The following is a 26,329-nucleotide window of genomic DNA, read 5'->3' on the forward strand; positions in this document are numbered from 1 at the left end:
AATGGCGTCCACATTTGCCTTCATGTCAACTGAGAACGGAACCCACTCGTCAAAGTTGCATTCAAGTGTGTACCACATGCACAGAAGAACTAAATGCAGTGGGTGTTTTAGAGATGATGAGTACGGGAAATATGCATACTTAGTTCCTATTCGACGAGGGAACTCAAACCTGTGGTTTTTACCAATATATTTACGAGTGTAGACCCGGTATCCAAGGGTTACGTAGCAGCCTCCTTTTTCTCAGAATGAAAGGAATGAGCATCCGTCTGTTATGTGTTCCTGGGTGCATCAGAATGTCTGGAAACGAGTACTCCCAATAAAAATCAGCAACGAAGGGCCTACAATAATTTACCGAACGTCTTCCAGCAAGTTACATTGAAGGACTGAAAATGTATATTTTGGAAAATAATTTTTTTAAAGTGGTAGGGCAATGTAGATATCATTAGAAATACGTCTAATCGAACAGAATAGGTAGTAATAAGAAGGATTAGAATTAGGCACGCCGCTTCAATGCACTCTTTCCTTTTTGAGAGATAGTCTAGGCCGATACTTTGCGGTATTCGATTATAATTAGCATGGAAGAATCAAATGACTTTGAATTTCCACGGAATAGAATTTGATTGTCAAGTTGTTTAAATCAGTCCAGATGATGCTAGAGTGTAGTAAAACTAGTTGAGTATACTATTCTGTGGAAACGTTAAGTCATTTGATTCTTCCTTGTTCAATCTTTCCTTTTTGATAAGGAAAGAAAGCCGCCGCAATGCCAAAACTCTTGACTCTCCTCTAATTACCCAGCACCTAAATTTAGAATTCGTTCGGTACCCCAATCCGCGCACTAGATATTCCATCTGAGTTGATCCAAGCCGCATCTTCGGCGACATCCCTGTTTGATACGCCAAAGCGTTGTCCTTTTCATCAGAGGCAGAAATTCTCCGTCATATATAATGTCATTAAGACAGTTTTCAATCTTTTAAGTAAATACTCCGATTGCGTAATTCTAAAAATTGTGAGATGGAGATGCCAACCAAATCAGACGAATCCAACAAACAAATACTACCTGCTTTTTTCTCTCCCCTTCGTTTTTGGCTGCTTTCCGAGGAGCTTTGAGTTCGAGAACGGTAATGCTTCGGCAAATCCCAGCAGAAACCGAGCAGCATCATTTTCTGAGCATCTTAGCTTTCTAAAAGTCGTGCCTATGCAGCAGAGGAAAAATGTATGCCTTTCCTTCTCGGAGTGTGAGAATTGCGCTTGCCGTGGGGTTTCATATTACTTCAACCCCATCATCAACCGCACCGAGTGGCGGTCTGGAGTATAACTGAGATGGTGGATAGAACTTGAAGAGACAGATTGACTGCTACACAATATTCTTCGTTCTAATAAACCTGAGCCTCTCGAGAAGTCTGCGAGGGAGGGAGGGAGGAAGCGATGCCCTTTGACCTCAAGCCTAAAGAGGCATCACAGGACTCAGGTGTACACAGAAGCACGCGTCGGGTGTAGATTAGATTTCAAAGGACTTCCAAGTTTCTCCTGAATACCGTGAAAACATGAAGGTTAGGCACACAAATCCACCCTTACTAAAGCAGAATTAAGGGGCGTCATACGAGGAGCTCAATTTTGCCTAAGAGTATTTCATACTTAATAGTTAAACTACTAACCTAAATGCCGCTATTAAAATCACCACATTTTTTAAGGCTATGAATGTGAAGATATTCATTGCAGTGGTATAAATATAATTCCAAAAATGTTTAAGATCCTCTTGAATAAAATGATGTTCTGGATGTTGGCTCGCCCATTTTACATTTGGTCCTCAGGATGGATATCTTAGTTGGTCCATACTTTTCGTTTGTAGATACATAATAGTGTAGGTATGAGGCGCAGATATCTTTCCGTTGGAGCCACGCGCGGAATATTAGTTGAGAGATACTATTGAACTTAACTGCCGTAGTATGTTGAAACGGGGCCGTCTTTAAAGAGGCGTATGAGCATATTGATTGCAGATTCAAGTTGCTTCAGATCGACTTCCCTTATTTCTCTCTGCCTATGTGGAATGAATCAGGGACGGCGAACAAATGACACGAGTGCCACCTTCGTCACGCTATATTTTTATCTAATTGCGTTACAATTGCTCGCGAAAGCTATAAAAACAGGCCATGAATTGATCCTTCGAGAGGGATTTTTATTCGTGGCACACGTCATTCAGACGTGGTATTGAGCGTTTAAGCTTGCAGAATAAAAATGTTTGGCGCCCGCTTTCAAGAAAAAAATAATATGCATAACGCTGTTGGTCCTTATTCTCATGTCTGCACATGAGGATGAGGAGATTCTCCTTCCCACTTCACGGGGTGAATGACAGTTATGAGAAAAACACGCTAACAAAGGGCTGAAGAAAGAGAAAATCCGGACGAAAGTAGTACCTTGTTTCCGCATCGTTCAGAAACTAGGACAGTTCTCGCTTTGCTAACTCATTAGACGCTTTGACCGCTAAAGGCGCGTGCATGGTGGTTTGTCAGAATGATAGGAAGAAGCATGGGCTGAATTGACGACTTCGTTGGTTTAAATTTCGTATTATTGCTCACTGTTCAATGTATATCAATATAGTATGGCGTGCCTGTATGCATCCAAGGGAACTTATTTAACTGACAAGGCGTGGGACCTAACGATAATTTTCGAATCTCAAAAAAGCTTTGTAAGATGAAATAAAATGAGACCCCGTATTTTCGGACAACTGGCAGTAGGGAGTGCTTCTCCAGAATTTGTAATAAAAAATTACCATTAATCTAGTTGATGCTGCAACTAGTAGCATAGCCTCGAAATCTTGTTTCGGACAGATGTGTATTCAAGGTCAGCCGCGCGGAATGAGAGTGGGTGCACTTCATAAGCGTCATAAGATTTTGCGTTTCTATTTTGTCAGTGAATTCCTTCCTTTATAGCTCGTGCGCAAACCGCGCCGAAAGTCCACACCTCCCAATATTTCTATTCGCAGTGGATGGACATTAAAAACGGGAATGGACAGTTTCTATACTGTAATTTCAGGTGGTCGCTTTGAACATTCGATGTCGTGCACTGGAAGGTAACAGACGCTGGGGTGATCATGATGTGCGATTATAATGCTTTATTGTATTTATCAAATAGTTTTTCGGTGAGCATTGTTAATCATTACGTAGGTGCCATGGTATTATTTCATAGTTAACTTTAGAGGTAGACCATTTATAGTGGCAGCGGTAACATCGTAGACCGATGGGCTACTGACCGGAAGTTTGGAGTTCAATTCCGGGGGTGCCGCCTCAGAGCAGTAATGCCTGTGTACAAAAGAAGGCCACCCCTCATACTCTGATGCGTGAATTTTTACACGCCGTTGGGCACAGTAGGGCTGCGACGTCAGCTCTACCTTCAGCCATAAAACCAATCTTAGGGTTAGTCACTGTGGTTTGGCTATTTAAAATAAACAGTTGTAATAGTTTTCTCTCAATTTCTATCTTTCTCGTCTTAATTTTTTTTCTCATCCCGTTAGTGTTTGTTGTCTTCAGCTTTTCTTCAAGTCGCTCGAACTGCATATTCGCATTGTTCTATGGGTTACGCACCCGTATGACAAATATCGCGAGTTCTACTCCAGCCACACTTCTTTTTGCTACCTATGGTGATCGGCTTCCGAGAAATATGAAGTAATCAATCAGAATCCCAAGGTCTCAAAGGCCACCCTAGCCGTTGTAATCAATAATATTTATTTTTTTCATCCGAAAATTTCGTGTGAAATTAATCGTAATCTGCTCCTTTCCTGACAGAAAAAAAATATATTTAAATTGCTACTTTATTATTTCATTATTTACATATCAAATGCAATTTTCATATTTCTTGGTCACAATCTGATATTTCCTCGAATCTAATTGCTGAGTACTGGTGGGCGGGGAGATGTTTGTCGCACTTTTGTCACGGTCATCACCTCTACGACGATTATTGGCTAAATGTCGCACTTTTTTTTGCATAGCTTATCATAGGCCGAAAACATCATTAATTTAAAGTTTGATTCGAGCAAATGACCTTTGCCGTCACATTTGCAAAATCTAGTTACCGTGGTCGGTGGAAGTTTCGGAGTTGGGTTTGCATGTCTGCATCCGGATTTGCTTGCACGCAATACAGCGGGAGACATCCTCTTGCCTATCCCATACCCTTGTAAGAGTTTGTGGCAGTAATGCTTTTTTACATCAGTTAACTCCTGCTTTTCCCCCCTCAAAATCTAGACGTTGAACACATTGCCCTTCACTCCGAGAGGAAATTCTGGGAAATAATGTCGGGGTTCGCTGAGCTGTTTACGCTTTTTGTGATGTTGGTCTTACTCGACATCGGTGTTATTCTCAGGAAACCTAAATAGCGTGAAAAGAAATTCAATGTTTCCCAATTATTCGCAAGATGTACGTGGACATGGTAGCATATATGGAGTGCCTACATAATCTGAGTCTCCGCATATAGGCAGTGCATTGTGCGTAGTAGCACTGAAAGGTCATCACCTATTGCTACTATTACTCTCAATCGTGGGATCAGCGGACATCTCAGAGAATGTAAGCCGGATTATTTTTTATTTCCTATCATACTACTAAAGTAAAACTATGTCTAAATTAGCCCGGGATCTTGTGATAAATACGGCGTATTTTTTAACGCTACTGTTTACTCCTTCAAAAATGAAGAATGACGGTACATACAAGATGTTACTACCTTTATTATGTTTACACCGTACGAAAACTTGAAAAAATTGTAGTATCTGCACAAATTTTTTTTGACAAATTTTCATTCGCTTTTACGGCGGAATACTTTTACCACCTTAAATTATGGTCCCTCAGTTAGTTTGAAATGCCGACGGGTAAGTGATAGAAGAAAAACATTTCATGAGAGGGGAGTTTAAATATTCCACTGAAAGTGAATGAAAAAAAATAGATTCGGACAAATAATGCAATTTCAAGTTTTCGCATGTTGTAAGTGTAGGAAAGCCTGTCAATTTTTTTAGGGCAATATCATTCCTTATTTTTCAAGTAGTAAACGGTTGATAAAGTGTTTTAAAATGTGTTATATCTCTAAATGTTTCCATTTGCGTGACCCGAAAAATATTGGACCCTTAGGGGCAGGTTTAAATGAATAAAGTTTATTAATTACTAGTTCGCCTTTCAGTTTTATCAAGTTTAGAGTCCAATGCGCTTTTTATAACGATCCTACACCTTACGTGTAATCAGGAATCGCCTCTCTTCACTCAAAATTTAAATCTGAAAAACGAAATTTAAAAAATCTATGAGTATTAATGACGGAAGAACGTTCTTAAAGAGTATTTATTAATTAATTGCTATCTTAAGCGTATTAAACACCTTCTATTGTGAAAAAATGCATCAATTGAAATTCAATATTTAGAAGGTACCCATTAATTGATTGTTCATATCTATATGCTCACCTCTATAGAAAGAAATAATCGCATTGAATCGCATCACAGATTTTTGTATACATGAGCTAATTTTTCATTACATTTATGGCATTTATCTTAGGTTTGGCTTTTATATTCTCCTTCAGCTATCCTGTTGCAAACTGATCTTATTCCTTTATTTAAAAAAGTAAATACACGGAAAAACTACGGCGTGAGAGATAGGATGGGTCCAACAGGGAAATGTATTTCGCACAGTTTTAATGAATCAGGAAACCACCATTGTGTCTCGAACTTAAAATAATTCATAATATAGATTCGAGCCCTCAGATTAGCGAGATTCTCAATCGGCAGGCATTGTGGGTTTGACTTGTTAACCTGAGGTTATCCGTCATATCAGTTTTAAATACACAGTTAAAATTGAGATATTTTTCCTGTGAAGATGATCGTATTGTAGTTTGGGTGTTTATTATGGTTGTATCGAACAAAATTCATTGTTGTTTTGAAACCAACGTATTTTTATTAGTGCCAGTCAAGGCTGTAAAGTCATTAGTTTAGCCACGGTGCAATTAGTAGTCCATGGAGGAAAATGTTCCGTAGAGACGTGCCTGTTAACTAACCCATACGAATAATACATTTTTTCGGTACCAATTCAGCACCAATTGATAGTAAAACATTGTAATGATATGCAGCGGTCTAATGTTTGGATAATACATGGCGGTCACCGTTAATTCTTCGTGATTCTCATTCAACTTTTTGTCCATGGCAATAACTGCCTCCGTAAAAATAGCTAGACGAGGCTCAGATTCTCACGAAAGAATTAAAAGTTGTCGAAGGTGAATGCATCCACTTTCAATAATATTATTTGAGTTTCAAGCGGAAAAAAAATTAAAAACGACTGCAGAACTCATTCCTGACAACGTAATTCACCGCCTACGCTCATTTGTGTTTCATGGCGGAAGTGCTTTCATCTCAAGTGTTTCTTTTAATTATTGGCACCATTTTGCCATTTCAAATATTTTATTCTTAACTGTAGTTGTGTGATACGGCTTGTTTTTGAATTGGGAGTGGATAAATATCTTTCCGAAAATCATTGACGAGCGAACTCATCACTGTGGTATTAATGGATTCATAATTTCTGGAGTGCTATTTTTAAACTCTCTCAGGATGGAGCATCTAGGTCTCCTTTCTTTTTTTGCCTCTGCCCGTTCTACGGGACGAGGAACTTGGTCGGCATCCACAAAAATACTTATCGCCAACCAACGACAACTACGTTTTTTATATCATATTTATAAATCCAAAGCTACCTGATGGATATCAAAACATTTTAAGCTTATTTTAGTATTGAACTGCTTCGGTAACCTTGAATGAAAACATTTTCCATGCTATATCTTTGATCGCGTCCCCATGCGGAGGTGGAAATTTAGCATCCACCGCACAATTTAGAGCCCAACAATACGTATCTCTAGAAGGAAATAACCGAGGGGGAGGAATTTGAAATGTCCCAGACTTCCACTCAGCAGTCGCGTCGTGCTGCCTCTTCCGGCAAACACTCGAACCCACCTAGTCTAAAACTTGCTCCCCGGCGGTAATTGCCGACGGTTTCTCCGTGAGGGGACTCCCTAAAATCTCCCGAGGCTGATGTGAGTGACGGGGACGGAGGTCGGTGCTATTGTGTGAGGTCAAAAGTTTCGTCATCGTCCGTTTGCTAAAGGCGGAGGTTTTATCATCGGCGAGAATGGTGCACGGGGTGTTGGGGCGCAGGACGGAGGAGCACAGGCGATTGCTCACCTCTAGCATTGACGGCGCGAGACACGGAGATTCCCTGGACAACGGTGAGTGCAAACGGCGATCGATGCAGGGCGTGGCTGAATTACGATACATTGGGTTTTACGCGGATCGTCGCTCATTTGTTGTGATAATATTTTGTTGGGCACGCGATAGTGTTTCGAATAATTCATAGATCTTTACCCTTTTTCCCCCTACTTCGAGCGGGAAGTTTTCATTCTGGAAGCGTTCGGGGGATGCTCGCGGAAAATCAACGGCGTCAACTTCACACTTCCCGACATGTGTAGCATAACCATCAGCTGAGGTTGCCGAAATAATGTATTCTGATTTATGTCCGAGACAGTGTGATTGGTCATCGTCTACGTTTATGGCGTTGATTCTTATCTTATTACAGAAATAATTCCTAAGAACGGGATTCGTGAAAATGCCATTTAAATATTTTTTTTAAACCGCACGTTAAAAATTATCCTATGAAGATATATTAGTAGTAAAACCGGGTCCATGCATCGATGCCAATTTTTTTCTTCATTACCGTCGTTCATGCGTGCTTGGGCATCTTAGATTTGGGATTTCAACGTGTCCATTTTTTTCTAGGTGTTGATCTTCTTGAGGAATGATAAAAAATAGAGCGGACATCAATACCCATTAATCTTAATGGGCCATTATTTTCATGGCAGCGCACGAAGGTTTTGAAGCCTTATTGTCTGTTAGATTCACGGCTAATATTATTCTAGTGTGATCTCGGTTGGTTTCTTAAATTTTACCATGCATGTGTTTGCGTAAAACGCGTTTAAAAATTGGTATAAATTATATATGTGAATATTGATTGCTTGCCGTCCAGTTTACTCAACGGAATCGTGAGATTTAAGAGCATAGCTTTAGAAATGAATTAACATGGACAACTGGCATTAAGCATCAGTTTTTCGAGTTTCATTCAGAAGACGTCAATAGCATGGAAGAAAATTTCAGGCCTAAAAGTAGAACGCGAGGGAAAGGTGTTAGGGATTAGCAGTGATTTGCTTTCTCAAGTGACAGAAACGTGGGAAACGACGTGTAAAAATGATGCCCCCGGACTTGATAAGATATCAGACTTGGATATCTGTGATGGCGATACCTTCGAAGGGTTAATAAACTCCTTAATCTGATCCTAGGATGTGATGACTGAATTAAAACCTTGCACAAAAACGAAGAGCGCGTGGGTATCGTAAATGTGGATCTGAAATGTGTGGCTGATCAATGCCAAACTGGTTAGAATGACGTGCGCCATGGATTGTTTGAACGTAGAATATTAGGGTAATTACAGTTTCTGGTAATACAATGTCTGGGGTATAAAGTATTAATGGATGATTCTGTTTTCACGCTACACTACTTTTGGGAACTATTCAATTATTTCGGGAAGAAGCTTTAATTGGAATCGCGTTTAATTGAAATAATTGCGCTACCCTAGAAGCTTTTTTTCATTAGGCTAAGATATTCGCTACGGCAGTGAATGCTCAAATGGGAGGTTAATCATCGCTACGTTCGCCCCGAAAGAGGGTATTAGTTGATTTATTACGGAAATATTTCGTGGATAATTCAACCTTAATCGAATTAAGTTTTCTGCGAACGTTACATGACGTTTAATTCTATGTATTCTATGTATATCTTGAGATACCCACCATATGCATCACTGCTAATATGTGATTAGTGAATTTTCAGTTTATTTCTTAAATATCATCTATTTTGTGCGCAACACAATTTTAAAATCGTCGATGGAAAATAATGTGAATATCACTGGCTCGTCGTCGCGTTTTCCCAACGGAATCGTGAGATTTGAAAGCATAACAGGTTGCTCCTACGGCCACGTCTGCCCGCATAGCATGCATACATCGTCGCCGAACCATTTCCAAGCCACACGACACCCCTCGGATCATATTTCCTCTGGGAAAAGGCACATGCGTGTGGATCTCGTCGAAGGGGTGAATGAGTCTGAAGTCGAGAAAAAGCATCACGTTTCGATTCGCGTTATGTATCACATTGTATGTAAAGGAATTGTAAGGAACGCTTTCAACTGCTAAATTGAGTACTTTTCTCTGTGCGGAAATGTAGGATTATTCTCCAACTATCGGTCGCTCTAAGAAAAATGACGACATGAAATAAGAATATTATTAAGAATCTTCCGAGAATTGATTCTCATGATAGGGGAAAGTAATTGTGTCACCAGTTGGGCCCATAGTTGGCAGCAATTCATCAGCCTTGGCGATCTTCAAAATTAAATGTGGCTTTCCGTTCCGTGAACGTTGTCCTTAAAAAGGTTTACATTCATGCGACACTGCAATTCTTATCATTATCCGGATGAAGTACCAAGAGCCATGTTGGGAGCATTCACGATGTAAGCTGGCATGAATGAACTCCTGCCTCACCGACAGCCAGACACAGAGGAAGTAGGAGATTATAAGCAGGTGGATTTCGGCTAGTATAAATGAGAGATAACAAGGGAACTGTGGTTTGAACTTGACTTTGGAGCTGTAATTATTGTCCGTTGGTCAGGTAGCATTAATAATAAGTGTGGTCCCAGGGTTTCTGAAACGCATACGCGGGGGGATTTCGGAGAATTTCGTGCCATCGATCAGTTGGCGGGTGTGCGTGCACTTCCTTCGTTACCTGCCGGCCGTCGGCGCCTGCAAGTTTTATTATGCGAGACAAAATAACCGTGGGCTTGAGCCATGGACGTCTTATATCCCACAATCAGTAGCAATTTTCGAAAATTATGGGCCTTGTTGGAACATTATTCATCTGGCCACATGCGTGTCTAACTCCAGACATTAAAAGAAATATAATAATTACCAAGTGATATATCCGTGGCGAGGTGTCTTGCAGATTAATTCAATGCTCAGCGTTTAGAGTGGGGATAAATAGTGGAACTGGTAGAAATTCAATATCTCGAAGCCATCATTTTTTGCTAACCTCTATTTTGTATTCGTTGGCGATGAAAAATTACAATTGATCGCGGTACACTGTAGTGTCGCACGAACAGCATAGCTTAAGAGAACTTGCGTGTTGGATGCCATGTCCTGTAAAGGTTGAAGCGATACTTTAGTCTCCAACTTTTCACACTGTAAGTTTTTGTATTTCCTGGAAATGGTTTAACTGTGCTATGAATGGTCGGGATGGGCAGTTTATTCAAATTTTTCATTCCCCAGAGGACAGTTTCTGGGATCTCGAAACGTGTTCCGTTATTAGGTCGGCTAAGTTTTACTCCGCCCCATTCTTTCTCGAAGATTCACTTTGTTCCACTCTCTCAGCTTAATTGCGTTTCCCTTAGTGTGAAGATGCACAAGAATGTTGATTGCAGCCCATCTATCTTCACGAATGGGTCCCTTCATGTTTTCTCAATCGTTCACCAGGAACAAAATACATACGATTTAGTTTAGCGCCATATTTACAGTGACGAAATGTCTCTAAAATATTTTCAAGTTCACCGTCTGTCATAAAAGCTAATGATAGTTCGGCTGCAAAAGCGTTTTCCTCACGTATTCCAGGTCGTATTAATACGGTTTTTATCAGGGATAATTCAGTATGAAATTTATTTATAAAAAATGCTGTGATAAATCGATTTTCCGGGGAAAAAATAATTCCTAGTTGATCAACGCTTGGGATAGAATGCTCCGCGTATTAATGTGTCGTGAAAACTCTTCTTCCTAGGACCCGGAGTAGTAGTAGTAGTTTTGAGGGGAGGCGACCGACAGCTAAGGTCATTTGCGCCATAGGGGATGGACAGGAAAGGATGAAGGGTGGAGAGAAACCCGGCGTCGGCATTAGCCTACTCTTTACGAAAGGCGCCAAGGGGTCCGCGGCTTAACGTCCCATCCGACGGACGGCGTACTCACTCAAAGTGCCCTCCACAAAGCACCTCAAGTAGGGATCGAGACACCTCTGAAAAATATTCAACACCGCCGGGATTTGAACCCGCGCCCTCAGGGTGGGAAGCCAGTACGTTAGCCCCCGCACCATCTCGATCCCCCTAGGACCCGGGAATTAGCCTTTGGCCCGGGGGACAAATTTCGAGTATGAAACAAATATTTTTATCAGTAAAATAGTTGACGAGAGAAAAAAAAACTATTACTGCTCCCTTCTCCTCTTGAAATCATATCAAGCTATTTTACCGTCCATACATGCGTATCCCGTGGTCATGGTCGTACAGCATGGTCATCGTCACCATGGTTTAGCATTTCCAGCTATGGTTTTATCTCAACGCCTTTGAAATTGTTCTTTTTCACATTTTAAAGTTAACTTGACTGCAAGAGGAAACATTTTACATTTCATTGACGAAATAGAGACGCACAATTATTCATGTGGGGCCATCATGGTCCTCCACAGCTTAGCTAATAGCACGGCCCATATATTCATATGAAAATCTGTGTGCTTTATGATACTTATGTAAGGTTAACCTACTGATCGTGTATATCTATATCGTACTCTTGTTAACCACGTCGAGGACATATTGCTGGGACGTATTACGCCGCTAGACTTACTTTATGAATAGTTGAACAAGTTATGTTTTCGTTTTAGGAGTAGCAGATGACAGATATGTTTTGTCGGCTACAATTTTTGTGGAGCTTAAGCGTGAGCAGCGAAGGAAGATTAGGCATTTTTTTCAACTATCAGTCCTGGAAAATATTTCTTTTGTTTACTAATATTTGGGTGGTGTAATCTGTGAATGCAATGTGGAGTTTTAATTCTTTCATCGGGTTTAAGAAAAACCTCAGTTGCCGTGTACTTTTCTCGCGTCGATTGCTCCTCTCTTCTTGACTTAAACGCTCTTTACTTGGTTAAATGGAAGAAGGGACCATTAGGTCTCAATTTTGCCCAAATAAAGACATCTTATCTACTAGTGGGGCTTCCGTACTAGCTTTTACAGTAACCCTGTCACACTTTTTCCATTGTTCATCTTGATTTTCGCATGTATACACTTCAGGTTGAGTGTAATTGAGTAGGAATGTTTTTCATCCTGGCAATATTACTGTCGCGAGAAAATCAAAAACATATTATCGCTCAAACGACTGATATCTTTGATTCATTCGTTGTCATTATCATAGTAACGCGAATCACGCCATCGAAAATAAACTGATCACTTAATTTGAAAACTTAAAGTATTTTTGTCGTCAAACGTTTTAAAAAAGGAAAGAAAATATATTTTCCCTGCTCGAGACGAAACCACACCCGTCTGTCTGAGGGCATTTCTTTTGTGGACTGTAATCACCAAAGTGAGGATAAACGATAACTTGAGAGTGTGTGTCGCTGCTTAAAAATAGTACGAGGAGCACATGCAAGCGCGCTGTAGACATCTGGTTAGCGTCGACTTGAGAAGATGCCTAGCGGAAGATAACGTAAAATCTCTCCAGCAAATTTAGATGTCTTGGCAAATTTAGCTTTAGCTTGTCTTTTTCACACGGCCTCGCTGCGATTGTCAATCCGAAAACTGCTCGGTACATGATGAAAAATGTTTCCGAGGACCTCGCTATCCCCCAAGAATTATGGTCTTAGATGCATGAATCATACGATTGTTGACAAACTTTCGGGAGAAGCAGCAGATTTTCTCTCTGCATGTTTGGTGACGGGATGCGAGCAGTGTCTTGAGGCGGGCTCTACCTCTTGAGATCTTAAGGGAAGCCCCCATGAAGGTCATGGTAACAGATAAAATTGAAATGGAATGTGTGACGGTAGAGTTATCAGGGCGAGGAGTGTTTAGCATTAGAAAGTGAAGAATGGAAGACTGCAGTCAACCGCTATGGATTTGAAATGCTGGTGGTGGCTTTCCGGTGGAGTTCCTCACTTTTCTAAACACGCTCAAGTTATCATCCCGTAATACCATGCTAAAAGTAGACGTTCCAGTGCTTCGCATGTGCAAAGTAGACACACCGGGGCTATGTATGTACCAAAACAAGGTTACGCATTGCCAATTTCGCCATGCACCGTATCGAATCAATAATATACGAGTAGTTACGACATCGGTCAGAGGTGAGGATGTCCTTTTACCCTGTATTTCATTCATCTTCACCAGACCTGCCGTTTCAATTCGGAAATCTCCAATAACATTTGCTAAAGTTAATTGAGTTTCACATTGACATCGCATCCCAGGAATATCCTCTAAAAGGTGGTTTTATGAATTAAAGCACACCTTTTTTTAATATAAGAAGCTCTGAATTGCTATTTCGCGAGTATTTAACGGTCTTCGTATTTATGGCGTAACTCTTAAAGGAAATCAATAAAATTTTGTGAATAAAAATGCGCAAGTGTGAACCTCGTCAAAACATAAATCATCAAAGATATTACATGTGCTAAAAGTAGGCTTTGGCCTGTCCCCAACGACTATTATCTTCCACATGTCACGATAAAATCTTATTGTTTGCCGTACATTATTATTTAACATGTTTAAAAGTTCATCGCTGGGAAGTTTATTAATCCCTTACTCCCCAGGGGGGGAAGCTGGGTATACAATTGGTTATAGAGATGTCTTTTTTTTTGGTCCTCCCCTTAGGCAGCATGGGTTAAGGACAAAATTTCGCGACCTTATCAGCCATTAAGGTGCACCTGAGATTCCGGTAGCGTGTGGCTAACCAAAATAATAAAACTAATCTAAAATTAAACCCAAAAACATGGCTGTACAACCACAAAGCAAAACAAAATATTGAAGCAACAGTATATATTGGTAGTTTTTCATCTAAATTAACGATTACTACGTGTAATACTTTTGCGACCAAAATTAGATAATAATTTTGTATGGCTCCAATATTTAATTCTGGAGGATAGAGGATGCGCGTAAATTTAAGGCTTTCGAGGTGATGTCGTGGAGAAGAACGGGAAAAAATGAATGGACGGAGAGGAAAAAAATGAAGAAGCAGGAAAATGATATGGGCAGGGGAGAGAGAAGGTTGTTCTGGCAAATTTGGAAGAAGACAGGAAAAGTAGGTGCAGGAAAGGCTGAGAGGCAATGAGATAATGAAGATTCTGATAGAGGGAAGAATATTGGGAATCGAGGTAGAGGAAGAAAGGCATTTTTTGGAGGGGAATGGAAGGAGGTATGGGAATTAATGTGGGGTTAACATATGGTTTATTGCAATATTTGATGAAAGACATTCACTTTCTTGTCTGGCTGTGATTAGAAGTTTAGAAAAGCTTAGTTGTTGAAATCACCAAAAAACTACCTTATCCGGGGGACTACTGCTAATGATTTTGTATTTCCAATTGATTTGTGCATTTAATTGCAAATTCTGTTTAAATATAATCCTTCCCATTCTGTCACTTTTATGGCATTCTAAATGCCTAATATCTTAAAGCATTTTGTTTTACAAATAAATACTTTGAATAACATTGGAATACAATAAAAACTCCGCCTTCGTGAAGGACCATTTTCAAATCGAGACGGCCATCAAATTTCTATTCTATTAAAAATTTTATTGCTCTATTGTCATTTCACGTTTCGAGTTCATGTTACTTCTAAAGTAATATTTTAGTGTTTCAAAATTTGCATTCTTTCCATTTAATTTACTGCCCATATTAAGAAGAATTTTTCATGAAAGGACGAAGGTCAGAGAACTAAAATCGATGGTAATCGCTGCCGGGTAAAAGTACGCTTTATTTTAATATTACTACCCTAAATTGTCGTACATTTTAATCCAAAGGTCTCAATAAAACCTAAAATTTATGGAATATTTTGCTCTTTTTAATAAGGAACACATTGAAAACATTCCAAGTTGAAATATTTTTTAGTCAAATCGCCAATATTCGCGACTTTTTTATCTAGTTCCTACCCGCCTAGTTTGCCTAGGATTTATTTTATATGCTCGTTTTTCTTTCGAGAGAACTTAAGGATATTTTGATTCCAACTCCTAAACTACGTGGACCTCTGTTCAATATTTTACTTACCATGCAGACATACATTATCAAGTCCCCGAAGGTTTCGACTAAGCTTCAGTTTGAATAAATCCCGCAGAGAGTTTTCAGTCGTCACTGATTGTATGGATTAAAACGAAAGTTCGGAGATTTTCGATATTAGAACTCAGGATCACGGCTTTATTTCTACTGAAGTGCATTTAAGACCTCGTCCCTCTCGATTTGAATTGTAAATTATTATCTTCCTTTATTATTCTTTGAGGCTTCCGCGACGCCTACTGGCTGAAATTTTCATTTCTATTTTGAGGTTTCCTTCGCGTGGATTGGATTGGTCGTTAGCTGTTTCACCTTCTAACCTGGAGACGTAATCGCGTCGGTGTCATTTTACCTTTTTTCGCTATTTTCGTTTTTTTTTCAGCTGACCTCGAGCTCTCTGGTTCCTCGTTCCTCTGTCGGGGAAACACTGTGTCCTTACTCCAGGGTTGAAATTGTAAGGTCACTATTAATACCATCTCACTCCCCAGATTATGGCAGTGAAATAACGATATTTTCTCGCATGTACTTATTCTTCAAAGTGCTCTGGCTCAACCTCGCGTGCTCGGAGATTGCATGGAGGAAAACTTTCTTCTTCTCCGTCTCTCCACCGTGTTACTTTGGCTGATGTGAGTTTTCCAACGTGAACGCTTGATCTCATAAATGTCTCTTACCAAAGATCGGGAATGTGGTCACTCTGGACCGAATGAATGGATGGATATAGCATGTCGTCGTTGATTTACCTGTATACCCGTCGTTGATTTTCCTGTATATCCTTCGCTGATCCTTCTGGTACAACCATCGTGACGGACGCCTCGAAAAAAAGAATTAAACTTTGTTTTTATTCATGTAACATCCTATGTACGATTTTCGGGCAGATATTCCGCGGTATTTTTGGTTGACAACTACCTGCACTCAAAAAGAGAACTTATTAATGTGCCATGCTGAAGTACCAAGAATGAACACTAGCTAATAGGTAAAGATAAGCAATTTAGAATTGTGAACTTGGGCGGTCTTGAAAAATTTACAATATTGACGGAAAGACTCAAGGATAGGCGGAAGAAAATGAGCCAAAAATATTTACGGAAAGCGTGAGGTAATTTAAAAAATAATAATAATAAAATCACGAGATATAGTTATCGATTGACAGGTTAGTCGAAGAAAAGTAGTATTGACGCGGTAATGATCAATCTTTCAAAGTCTCGCAGGCATTGGAATATATTGGATATTATTATTTTGGAATTGATAGCTTGTCTTTTCCGGTCTCGTATATATTTTTTTTAAAATTGCCTCTCCTGACGTCATTCCCCACCACCCCTGAATGACGCGGAATAAAGGCTGCGAAACACTATTACGCCTTTGAAACATTAAAGCCAACCCTCTTCCGTACGACGTTAAGAATACCAATAATAATGATAACATGAATACCTCACCACTACCCAAAGGTTTACTGCGGGAAATGGGCCAATCGAAGGAAATGGATAATTCGAAAAATCATGCGGAAGAAATATTTTTTTAAAGATAAATTGCATGCAGTAATTCGTACAAGAAGAAAATGTAAATGGCGCTGAGTTTAAATGATTTTGAAACAAATGGTCAACAGTAGCAACTGATGCAGTACTGGTCAACTCTGCCGTTTAGTCATTATCTCAATGCTGCCGTTCAGTTACTGCCAGTCAATTCAGTCGCAAGAGCTGCAAATTAATATTAAAAAAATCATAATGCTTTTTCATTTTCACATTTTTGAACCACAACAACAACCAAACGCCTATTTGATTCGTTGGATTATTTAGGTTCAATATGACAACTGTCGCAAAAAATCGTATCACACAATTGCGCGGCTGTGAGAAAAAGTGAAATTGAATGAGTGAGAAGAAAGGAAGGGATAGAAACTGCGAACACGTTTTAGATTGGGGAACCAAACCATTTCCTTAGACTCATTCTTTCCTAATGTTACGGCTGGGGATTGTTCGACTTATGTTTCAATTGAGGCATAAACGAATGCCAGACAATGGTGAATCGCCCAACAATATGAAGCACTACTTCTGGCAGAAACAGATAGAATTCCCGAAGCATACCTCCCAACGCTAAATAGTATCTTTCCTCTCACATTTCTAACGACTTTACAAGTTTTCCAGATTCAAGAGCCGAATTCTATAAATCATCTACGAAGTGCTGCCAAATTTTGCGATCGCTATACGCTATTTTTCTTTTTTCGTCGTAATATCATCATTGTCGTTACTACTCTGTAAGGAAACACGGTACTCAGTTTCATGTGTTCGCGTGAATACGATACGTACCCTTCGCGGAAGTTGCCTATTCATGAAGGCGGTGGTGTTTTAGCTGAGGTTGACGGTCTCACTCGGTGTCTTCCTTACACCTCGTTCGACTTCCAGGGCAGCACGCAAGGTCGGCGAGAAATGCTCACGTAAACATAACCCATGCGCAAGTGGGGAAAACTAAATAGAATTTTACAGGTGCACACCGCTTTAAGCAAAAGAGGCTTCTTTTAGAGTCAAGTCTTTTTATTCAATGATCACCATTAGTTAGTCTTGAAGTTTAAGAAGAAATTGAGACGAATCCAGAGCGCCACTATGAGTATGTGTTGGGAAGACTGGATCTGGGGACCCCCACGTAATGACGAGGATGGTGGAATGTAAAGGAAAGAAAATGCAGGTGTGATAAAATCGAATTGTTTATTTTTTTCGGAAACGGCTCGTAACGAACCAAACATCTCGAGCATAACTCGTGGTACGCCGGAACAGGAAACAAAGCCCCCCCCCCATTCACTGCGCTTTTAAGAGTTTCCTTGTGGCTAGGCCGTGTCCCCTTTTCTCTGCTCCCCTCCCCCCAGCCGTATAAGCGCTTGGGAGGACATCGACTTTTTCTCATCCTGGAAGAGATAAGTTTTATTGCGATCGGCTGCGATCATTTGAAACGGCCAGTGCCTTCCCATGTCATTGTAGGAAATGAGGGGATGAAGATGGTGGTGGAAAACAGTAATCGGAGTTCGGCCTTTCCTAACGAAGCATGCCGGCGGTTCCTCGCTCCATAGATTAACGCGGGCGGACGCTCGACCGGGGGAAAAACGTAAAAAAAACCACGGGCTAATTTCGATCTAAGGCATTTTAATCATCTCTTCTTTGATTTGTGGGCTATTTATAAGACATTTAAAATATTAGCAACTTAAATATCGTTTTCTTTCTATTTTAAACAAGATGCATAACCGTAAATCAAGAAGTTGCCTAACGGTTATTCTCGCAGGCAGCCCAATCTTACCTATTCAAACACAGCGGAGCATGTGATTTTGAGTGAAAGAACGTAAACTTGACCATATTCGGAATCATCGTTCATGATGTTGCATGTATTCAGGTTAGGGCTTTGGAAAATCACTCAGTATTACGACCTTGAGTTTAAAAGCGGGCGCAGTACATCACAAATAGGGCAGTACTAGGTACGATACACTGAGGTGGACTTGGATTCGGGATATCCCTTGTTCTCACGGCGTACGGACACATTGCGATATATGTATGTGCAATCTGAGCGATGACTGTATTGTGCTAAGCCCGAGAAAAATCAGGAAATTACCTCTGCTTTGGAGAGACATGGGAAAAATTGTGACCTCCGTGCTTAGCGGAACAAATCGTGAGATTCACGGAGTTCATAAAACGGTGGTTATTATACATAACCTTCTGAGGTAAGAGTTTCTCGTTGCGTGTTGAGTTATCACAAATGCGAGGAAAAAAGCATTTTCGCCATCCTATTTGCATGTTTACAAAATGAAAGTTGCACGCTGAATTTCTTCCAAATAGCAGATCGCTTCTCACGGATCTGCAACGATGTTGGAGCACTTCTCCGGCCAAAATTCTCACAAGGTAATGAATAAATTTCATGTAATTTAAAGTGCTGATAGATGACAATCAGGCAACGAATGATAGATTGTCAAAAGGACTTTGATAGCTGAAAAATTTAGTATCGCAAAAGTAACTATGTGAATAAACTTGTCAATTTACTCGCACTTATCACATTCGCATCACAATGAAATTAGGGGGACACGTTTACGCTTAGTGGATAAGTATCTCAACCTGTCGTCTCTTGGTGAGCGATATCGATATAGGATATTATTTTGTCGGTGTGGACGATATGATCAACACAGTCGCTCAATTTTCTTATCGTCTCGGTATGAAATTATCTTGGATTGAATTTTACTCGGATTTTCCTTCAAAAAGGTGACAATTTCGTCTACGGTAGATGATGGTTTATTTATACATATGGATGAGGCTAATCGTTTGACAAAAATTAAGTATTATGAGTTAGGATTTTACTTGTATGCTTTTAACTTGGTGACAGATGTGTTAGCATTCCAACAGCCTACCCATCAGTACACTGTCGGTCAATTTTAGGCAAAAGAATGAAACGCAACAGAATTTTGTATCGCAATATCACATTTACCCCGCAGTATGATACGCTCTATCCTTTCGAGGATCGGCAACCTGATTCAATATCGCATGGAAATTATATACCACAGTAAAATTGCAATCACAGTATGTCGCACGGCCAATTTTTCTACAAAATACGACGCAGGCCTACTATATGGAGGAAATACATCCGACGCAACCTTTCGTCTCAATTTCATTGAGCAGGGGATCGGGATATTGCGGTGACTAATGTACTGGCTTCCCAACCATAGGGCCCGGGTTCGAATCCCGGAGGCGGAAGGTATTTTTTAGTGGTATCCCGATCCCCACTTCAGGTGCTTTGTGGAGAGCACTTTTGAGTGAGCACGCCGTCCATCGGATGGGACGTTAAACTGCGGAACCCTTGGCGCCTATCGTTAAGAGTAGGTTAAGGTAGGTTTCCCTAATGGCGCAAATTACCTCAGCTGTCAGTCGCTTCCCCTAAAAACTACTACTACTTCGTCAAGCAGCTGCTTTAATACCATTCCATACAGCAGTAAGATATGGTCGGGCGAGTAATACTGAATGGCTCGCGCGCCGGTTTTGTCAAATTAATTAATCACGTTTTATTTTCTCTTCTTATGATCTAAAAATGTCATGTATTGAAAAATTTATTTGGATTTAGAACAAAAGCTATTGGGCATGTCTTCGAGAGCAAGTGTTATGGTTCCGTATAGAAATGAGAATCTTTACAGCATTAGCGCATTCTTAACAATTCCATATTATTAAGAATTTGATATTCCAAAAAAAATTGAAAATCAGAACATTAGTTTAACTCGTCCCGATGAAGATGTATTGACTGATTTGTATGGAGATGATAATTGTAAAGTTTTTACTGAATGTGATGCCCGGAAATAGGGTTGTTTCGTCCCAGCGGACGGGCACAGTAACCAAAAATGCGTTTAAATGCAGTTTTTCACTGTGAAGGCGTCCCAGTAAATATAGACGAAGAGGTTCATCAATCAAGAAATCTTTTCTTTCGTCGCCACACCAACGGTACCTAACGTATCAACTGCAGTCTTCGCGTGAATTGCTTCTTTCGGTCAAGGTTCGGCACCCAACTCAGCCGAAGGGTATTCTCTTCGGTGGACTCGCTTCACTTCCTGTCCGCAGCATGTGAAATGTGGGGCAATTACATGCGTCATCGCATCCTTGCGCCTTCCCTTCCCGACATCCCGCCCGTTAAATTTAAGCGTGGACTAATAGAGCGGATGTTTCTTAAGTGAATATTACGAAATCTAATTGAGCTTTCTTCGGCCTTGGTGTAGGCCGCGAGCGTGAGTGGAGGTCAAAGCGTTTTCCCCGCCCCAAAAAAATCGCTATGGCTTTTGAAAGAATGTGGTTTAGTGAACGTTCCGCCGTTTTAAAAGATAGAAGCGGCGTGGTGTTGTGCATAAGAATTGGTTTCCATGCTGCGCAATATAATATTTAGGTTAAATGCTTTTCTGGCCAAGCATCGAGATTACTCACCTGCATATTAACGTTGTGGAATTAAGTCTGTCGTTTGCCTGGAAGAGGGCGTAGTACATTTGGGCTGCTGAACGGAGGACTCGGGTTCGATTCTTCGGCGACGGCTTTGGAGACCCTCAAGATTCACCCAAGCTGTGTAATTGTTGGCGGCCAGATCTTCCCCATAGGCGGCACAGGGAAAGGGAAGATACGACCCCCCTGATGGGTGAATTTTCCAAGCCGTACGGGGTTAATATTAGGTGAGCTCTACCTTCACGTAACTTATTTAGTTTTGAATTACCAACAATGTAAACAATTGGCAACGGCTGCTTAATTTTTATTGTTAGACTAATAATTAAATTCTAATAATTTTTCGTAGGCCCGAAATTTTCCTTACAACGTAATCATGTCACGTAACGACAACCAGAAAATGGATCGACCAGGTTCTAACGGTTTGAGCTGGCACTATTTCAGAACAGAGCAATTGAATTTATTACTCTGTGTTTCCCAATAAATTAGAATAGAGCGGATGGAAAGTGATAATGCAATCTATGCATAAAAGTTTCACCCCGGTTTATGCGTGAGATATGTACCGGACGAGATAACAGGGAGACACCTAATACTGAACTGCTACTTTTTATTGTTTTTATTTATATTATTTTCCAGCCCTGCCTCGAACTTACTTCATTTTAATAACTATGCTAAATATTTCGTTATATTTTCCATGTTCTGAAGTGAGACACATTTAGTTAACATTAGCGTGTCTACTATAGCCCTGTGAACGCACTTGATCACCTCATAAGCGTTACGACTTATTTTCGTGTGCAAAACTGATTTTTAATTATGCTGACAAGGAAACAATTTCTCATGCTGCGCTATAGAAATAATATCTTCTATAAATGAGGGAGACGATGGGGGCAGACATTTTTGCTAAAGCTTAAACAATCGGATTATAATCCATGAAATTATTTGTTCGGGCGCACTGGTACGGAGAGTTTGAGCATATTAAATTCTTGTCATATTCGATGACACGATGATTCAAATTAAAGTCGTATTCGATGAGAGTGAGGTAGTTTTTCTAGGTCCATCCAAAACCTACCTCTGACCAGTGTACAAATCATATTTTGTACTACTGTATACTCACATATTCTATGTAATGATTCCATTCGCAAGGAAATCCAATTCTGATTGAACGAGTCTCGTTTCATTCTAACCTGGAAAGGGCTGTCCGATGTAGCACTGGTCAAGGAGATTAAAATATCATGCTGGTTCCAAGCAAAATATTTTTTAATTGCTTTTGGATGTACGAGCTTGTACAAGCTAGATTCGAGTTAGTTGACAGTGCCGAAAAACGCAGGTGGAAATGTGATGCGAAGCTTGGGGTTACGTGAGAAGTTTTACGAATTATGTGCAGTTTTTTTAGCAATTCTCTTGCATTGTTACTGAAATTGAAAATCGCAAGTTAAGTGGTTGTATAATAACAACTGTTCGTTACATTATAATTTATGGTATAAACGAATAGCATTATTGAATTCGAACATAAACACGTATGCGCATGCTTTTCATCCGACACAATTAAGGCCGCAACCTTAATTAGGCGCCCTGGTGAAAAGTCAATTTCAGTCACTAGCCCGGCCGCAAGCCCACTTCGGGAACGCAGGGGTTTTTTTCGGTTTTCCGTCATTTGGAGTCCCTAGTGAGGCATGCGGCGCCTGATGGGACGAGGCGCCGTTGTGAGTTGCATTGCATGCACATGTCGTTGGACGCGGTCCATGTTGTTAAAATTCGCATCAAGTCTCTAATACACCGTTTCGTTCTTCACTCTAGCATTCCTTCATGTATATTTACTGTACCAATTCATTTAAGTCAAGTTTGCATCGTGCACGTAAAACTACCACAAACACTGCATAATAAAATTTTTGTTTAGGTAGAACATCTCACCAATTCCGCAAAGAATCATTGTTATGGTTCCAGTCCTTCTTCGCTTTTTACTGTGGCCTTGAAGTAACAACTTCCTGATTGTTTTCACGTTTTGTTCAACGTCGTGATACCATAAGTGTAAATATTTTTAAAATGATTTAACCAAGAGTGTTGAGAGAGACAACCCATTGCGCTTGCCGAGCTCTCAGAAGTTTAATTCTTTAACATTTCCTTAGGAAATCGTTAAGTGACATCATTGATGGAATAATTTTAATGAGACACAGTGTGATTTAGCTGTGTAGAATTGAAACATGTTACATGAAATCGCCATTACTTGATTGAAAACTATGATTAGCGTTCATTATGGCACTTGGGAACTTTCTAATTTTTTGCTTCGTTGTGAAGGTATTTTGTCGATAGGAGAAAATAACATTATGTGTCGAAGACGTCGTTTTCGTAAGCATCGAACACTTTAGCGTCCTTTTTCAACAGCTTCACTCCGGCTTCCATTGCGACAATCCCGTGTGGTTTCAATTAGCTGGTGACTCAACGACGCAGGTGGCAGAATCTTCCACATCAAATTATTACAACACAAAGGGGACCCTTTTGTCCTTTAGTGGCTTCGCGAGAAAGGTCTAACAGCTTGGGAACTGTGAAACTTAATTCCGCACCGTGGTTTTCAGGAAGCTCCATTGCGCATGGTCGCTTATGTAACTCTGCCCCGTGAAGTACCGTTTTTTCCCCTGCAAGTGACAGTCAACGATGGGTGAAGGTATTTCAACTTCAGTAAAAATTAAACATCGAATGAAAAACAAATCAAATTGCGTCAAGTTTAGGTCATCAAAATGTGGTAAATGTAGTGGGTAAATAGTCGAGGTGGGAATATCTTGTATTGACTGGCAATGGACTAAATTAGTTTTAATGGCATATTGGAATCGAAGTAGTTGCTAGAAACTTTCGGTGGGAACGATTCTCTAGCCATCACTTCTTTACGCATCTTCTTGCGAGCACTTTGGGAACAAGTTATGTGGCTAGTGAAATTGACATATTTTAGACTATGACCAAATTTACGTTGGAACGGTTAAGGTTCGAGAACTCTAAATAGATGGTTGATACACAATGGTTAATTCGATGTTACGCTCATTCTTTCAATGCTCTCTTTAAGCATCGGTTTTTCCTATATGATATGTTATCAGCTCTTTTGAAATCCGAGGAAAGAGCATTGAACATCAGTGCCTAATATATCAATTGGTTTTCCATTGATAATATATCCATATTAAGCCTCTACTATACGTATAGTCACTGGCCTCTTTCTGATTGATGGTAATATTTTTTGTGTCACTTGATCCTATATTTAAAAACTCTAATGTTTGGCATTGTAATAATAGCATACATTAATGACACTATCATTTATAACTAATAAATATAGTTGAATCGTGTTTCGCATGACACGGATTCGACGTACTTGCAGATTTTCGGATTAAAATCCAGGCGTAGCGAAGGGTAGGTATGCGTGTATGTCCTGGCTATGGAGCAGATTTCAAGAGTCTCTAATAGAAATTTTGAGTAAACCTAAAGTCTCCATCGTGTAATGATATTTCTTCCAACTATGTCTTGACCAATTCAGTGCCATCTGCGGCTCATCATTGAGGAAACATTACAACACTTAATTCTGAGGGAACCTTTCATTTTAGGAGTGTAAGCTACACAATGACAACTTACATGTTTTATTGTAAGTTTTTTATTGGCTCTATTTTTGCCGGAGATGTCTTCTCAGTGCAGAGCGTTAGTACCGAAAATGTAATAAATCAGTTTTACTTTATGAATGCATCGTGCATCAGGAATCGTTGGAAATTTTTAGCTTTTCATCGAAGACGCTTTCTAATGGTCATAGTTAATCAAAAAGGATTTACTGATTGATTGTGCTATTTTGATGGATACAGTTGTCGTCCAAACTGGTTGCAGAGGGGCCTTCTTTATATTTAGCTGATGTCTGTAGCGTGTAAGGATCAGTGCTGTTATGCGTATCATAATGCACGATTTGAGTCCTCTCGACCTTTCCCGTCGAATTTTGAATTTTCCCTTCTTTATGAATAACTAATCGTAGCAATTTTCCACTTGATAAAATTTTTTATTTATAAGTATATATATATATATATGTATATATATATATATATATATATATATATATATATATATATAATCCGCAACCTGTACATGTCTCAGACTGCTCAGGTGCGGGTGGGAAACGGGGAGTCAGGATGGGCAGTGCTAGGAAGGGGTGTAAGGCAGGGTTGCCCATTATCACCGTTGCTGTTCAACTTGTATGCAGAGGAAATGATCAAAGAGGCATGGGAAGAACTCGAGGTAGGAATGAAAGTGGGCGCGGAATTCGTAAAATCAGTTAGGTTTGCTGATGACCAAGCTTTAGTTTGTCAGTCAGCCAAGGAGCTTCAAGCATTGCTGAGTGAATTGGAAATTCAGTGCGACAGGTATGGGATGAGAATCAATATTAATAAAACAAAGGTTATGCGATTTTCTAGAAAGAAAAAGGCCAAGCTTAACATTAAAATAGGAGGGCAAAAACTAGAGCAGGTAGAACAGTTTACGTATCTCGGTAGTGTTTTGGACCAACACGGTCAAAGTAGTAGGGACGTAAGGAGAAGAATTGCGCTAGGCAAGAGGCTTTCACAAGGAGGAGGGAGTTGATGACAGGGACTTTGAGTAAGGATGTTAAGAAAAGACTCGTAAAAACTTTTATATGGAGCGTAGCTATGTACGGTGCGGAAACGTGGTCATTGAAGCAGGAGGATAGACGTAGATTGGAGGCTTTTGAAATGTGGGTGTGGAGAAGAATGGAGAAGGTGAAATGGACCGAGAAGAAAACAAATGAGGAAGTACTTAGTATGGTGGGCGAAGAGAGGGGTTTGTTGGGAGCAATCCTATGGAGGCAGGAAAAGTGGATGAAGGGGGTGTTGACCGGCAGTGGGATGTTGAAGACTGTGATAGAGGGTAGAATGTTAGGCAAAAGAGGAAAGGGAAGGAACAGGATAGGGATGTTGGACGGGATGAAGGGAGGAGGAAAGTACTCAGAGATGAAGAGGGACCTGATATAGGGTAGGATGATGGATTTTGTGTTTTGTTAGGAGTAATAAAATATTTGTTTGGTAGTTGTGTCCATCCAAAAACCTACCTTAACCGGTAGATTACCTTAAAAAAAATATATATATATATATATATATATATATATATATATATATATATATAATATATATATATATATATATATATATATATATATATATATACTACCTTGATCAAAAATTTCCCGGAATTTATTCAGAAAATTTAAAATACAAGTTTATTCATCTAAATCTATATTGTCCCCTTCAAAGTAATCCCCATC

The 26,329-nt window shown here is 39.9% G+C and overlaps 1 protein-coding gene across 1 annotated transcript in view; it reads left to right on the forward strand.

The window, feature by feature from the left end:
* The first annotated feature begins 6,998 nt into the window (after window positions 1–6,998).
* vari (MAGUK p55 subfamily member vari) overlaps window positions 6,999–26,329 on the forward strand; it is a 36,850-nt gene continuing 17,519 nt past the window's right edge. The window contains exon 1 of the mRNA XM_071592402.1: window positions 6,999–7,236. Within this exon, the coding sequence (XP_071448503.1) occupies window positions 7,140–7,236 (97 nt within the window). The 5' untranslated portion in view covers window positions 6,999–7,139. The remainder of the gene's footprint in view (window positions 7,237–26,329) is intronic.

Source organism: Hetaerina americana, unplaced genomic scaffold (assembly GCF_022747635.1).
Source record: "Hetaerina americana unplaced genomic scaffold, ioHetAmer1.1.p SCAF_5, whole genome shotgun sequence".
In the NCBI taxonomy this organism is placed as follows: domain Eukaryota; kingdom Metazoa; phylum Arthropoda; class Insecta; order Odonata; family Calopterygidae; genus Hetaerina; species Hetaerina americana.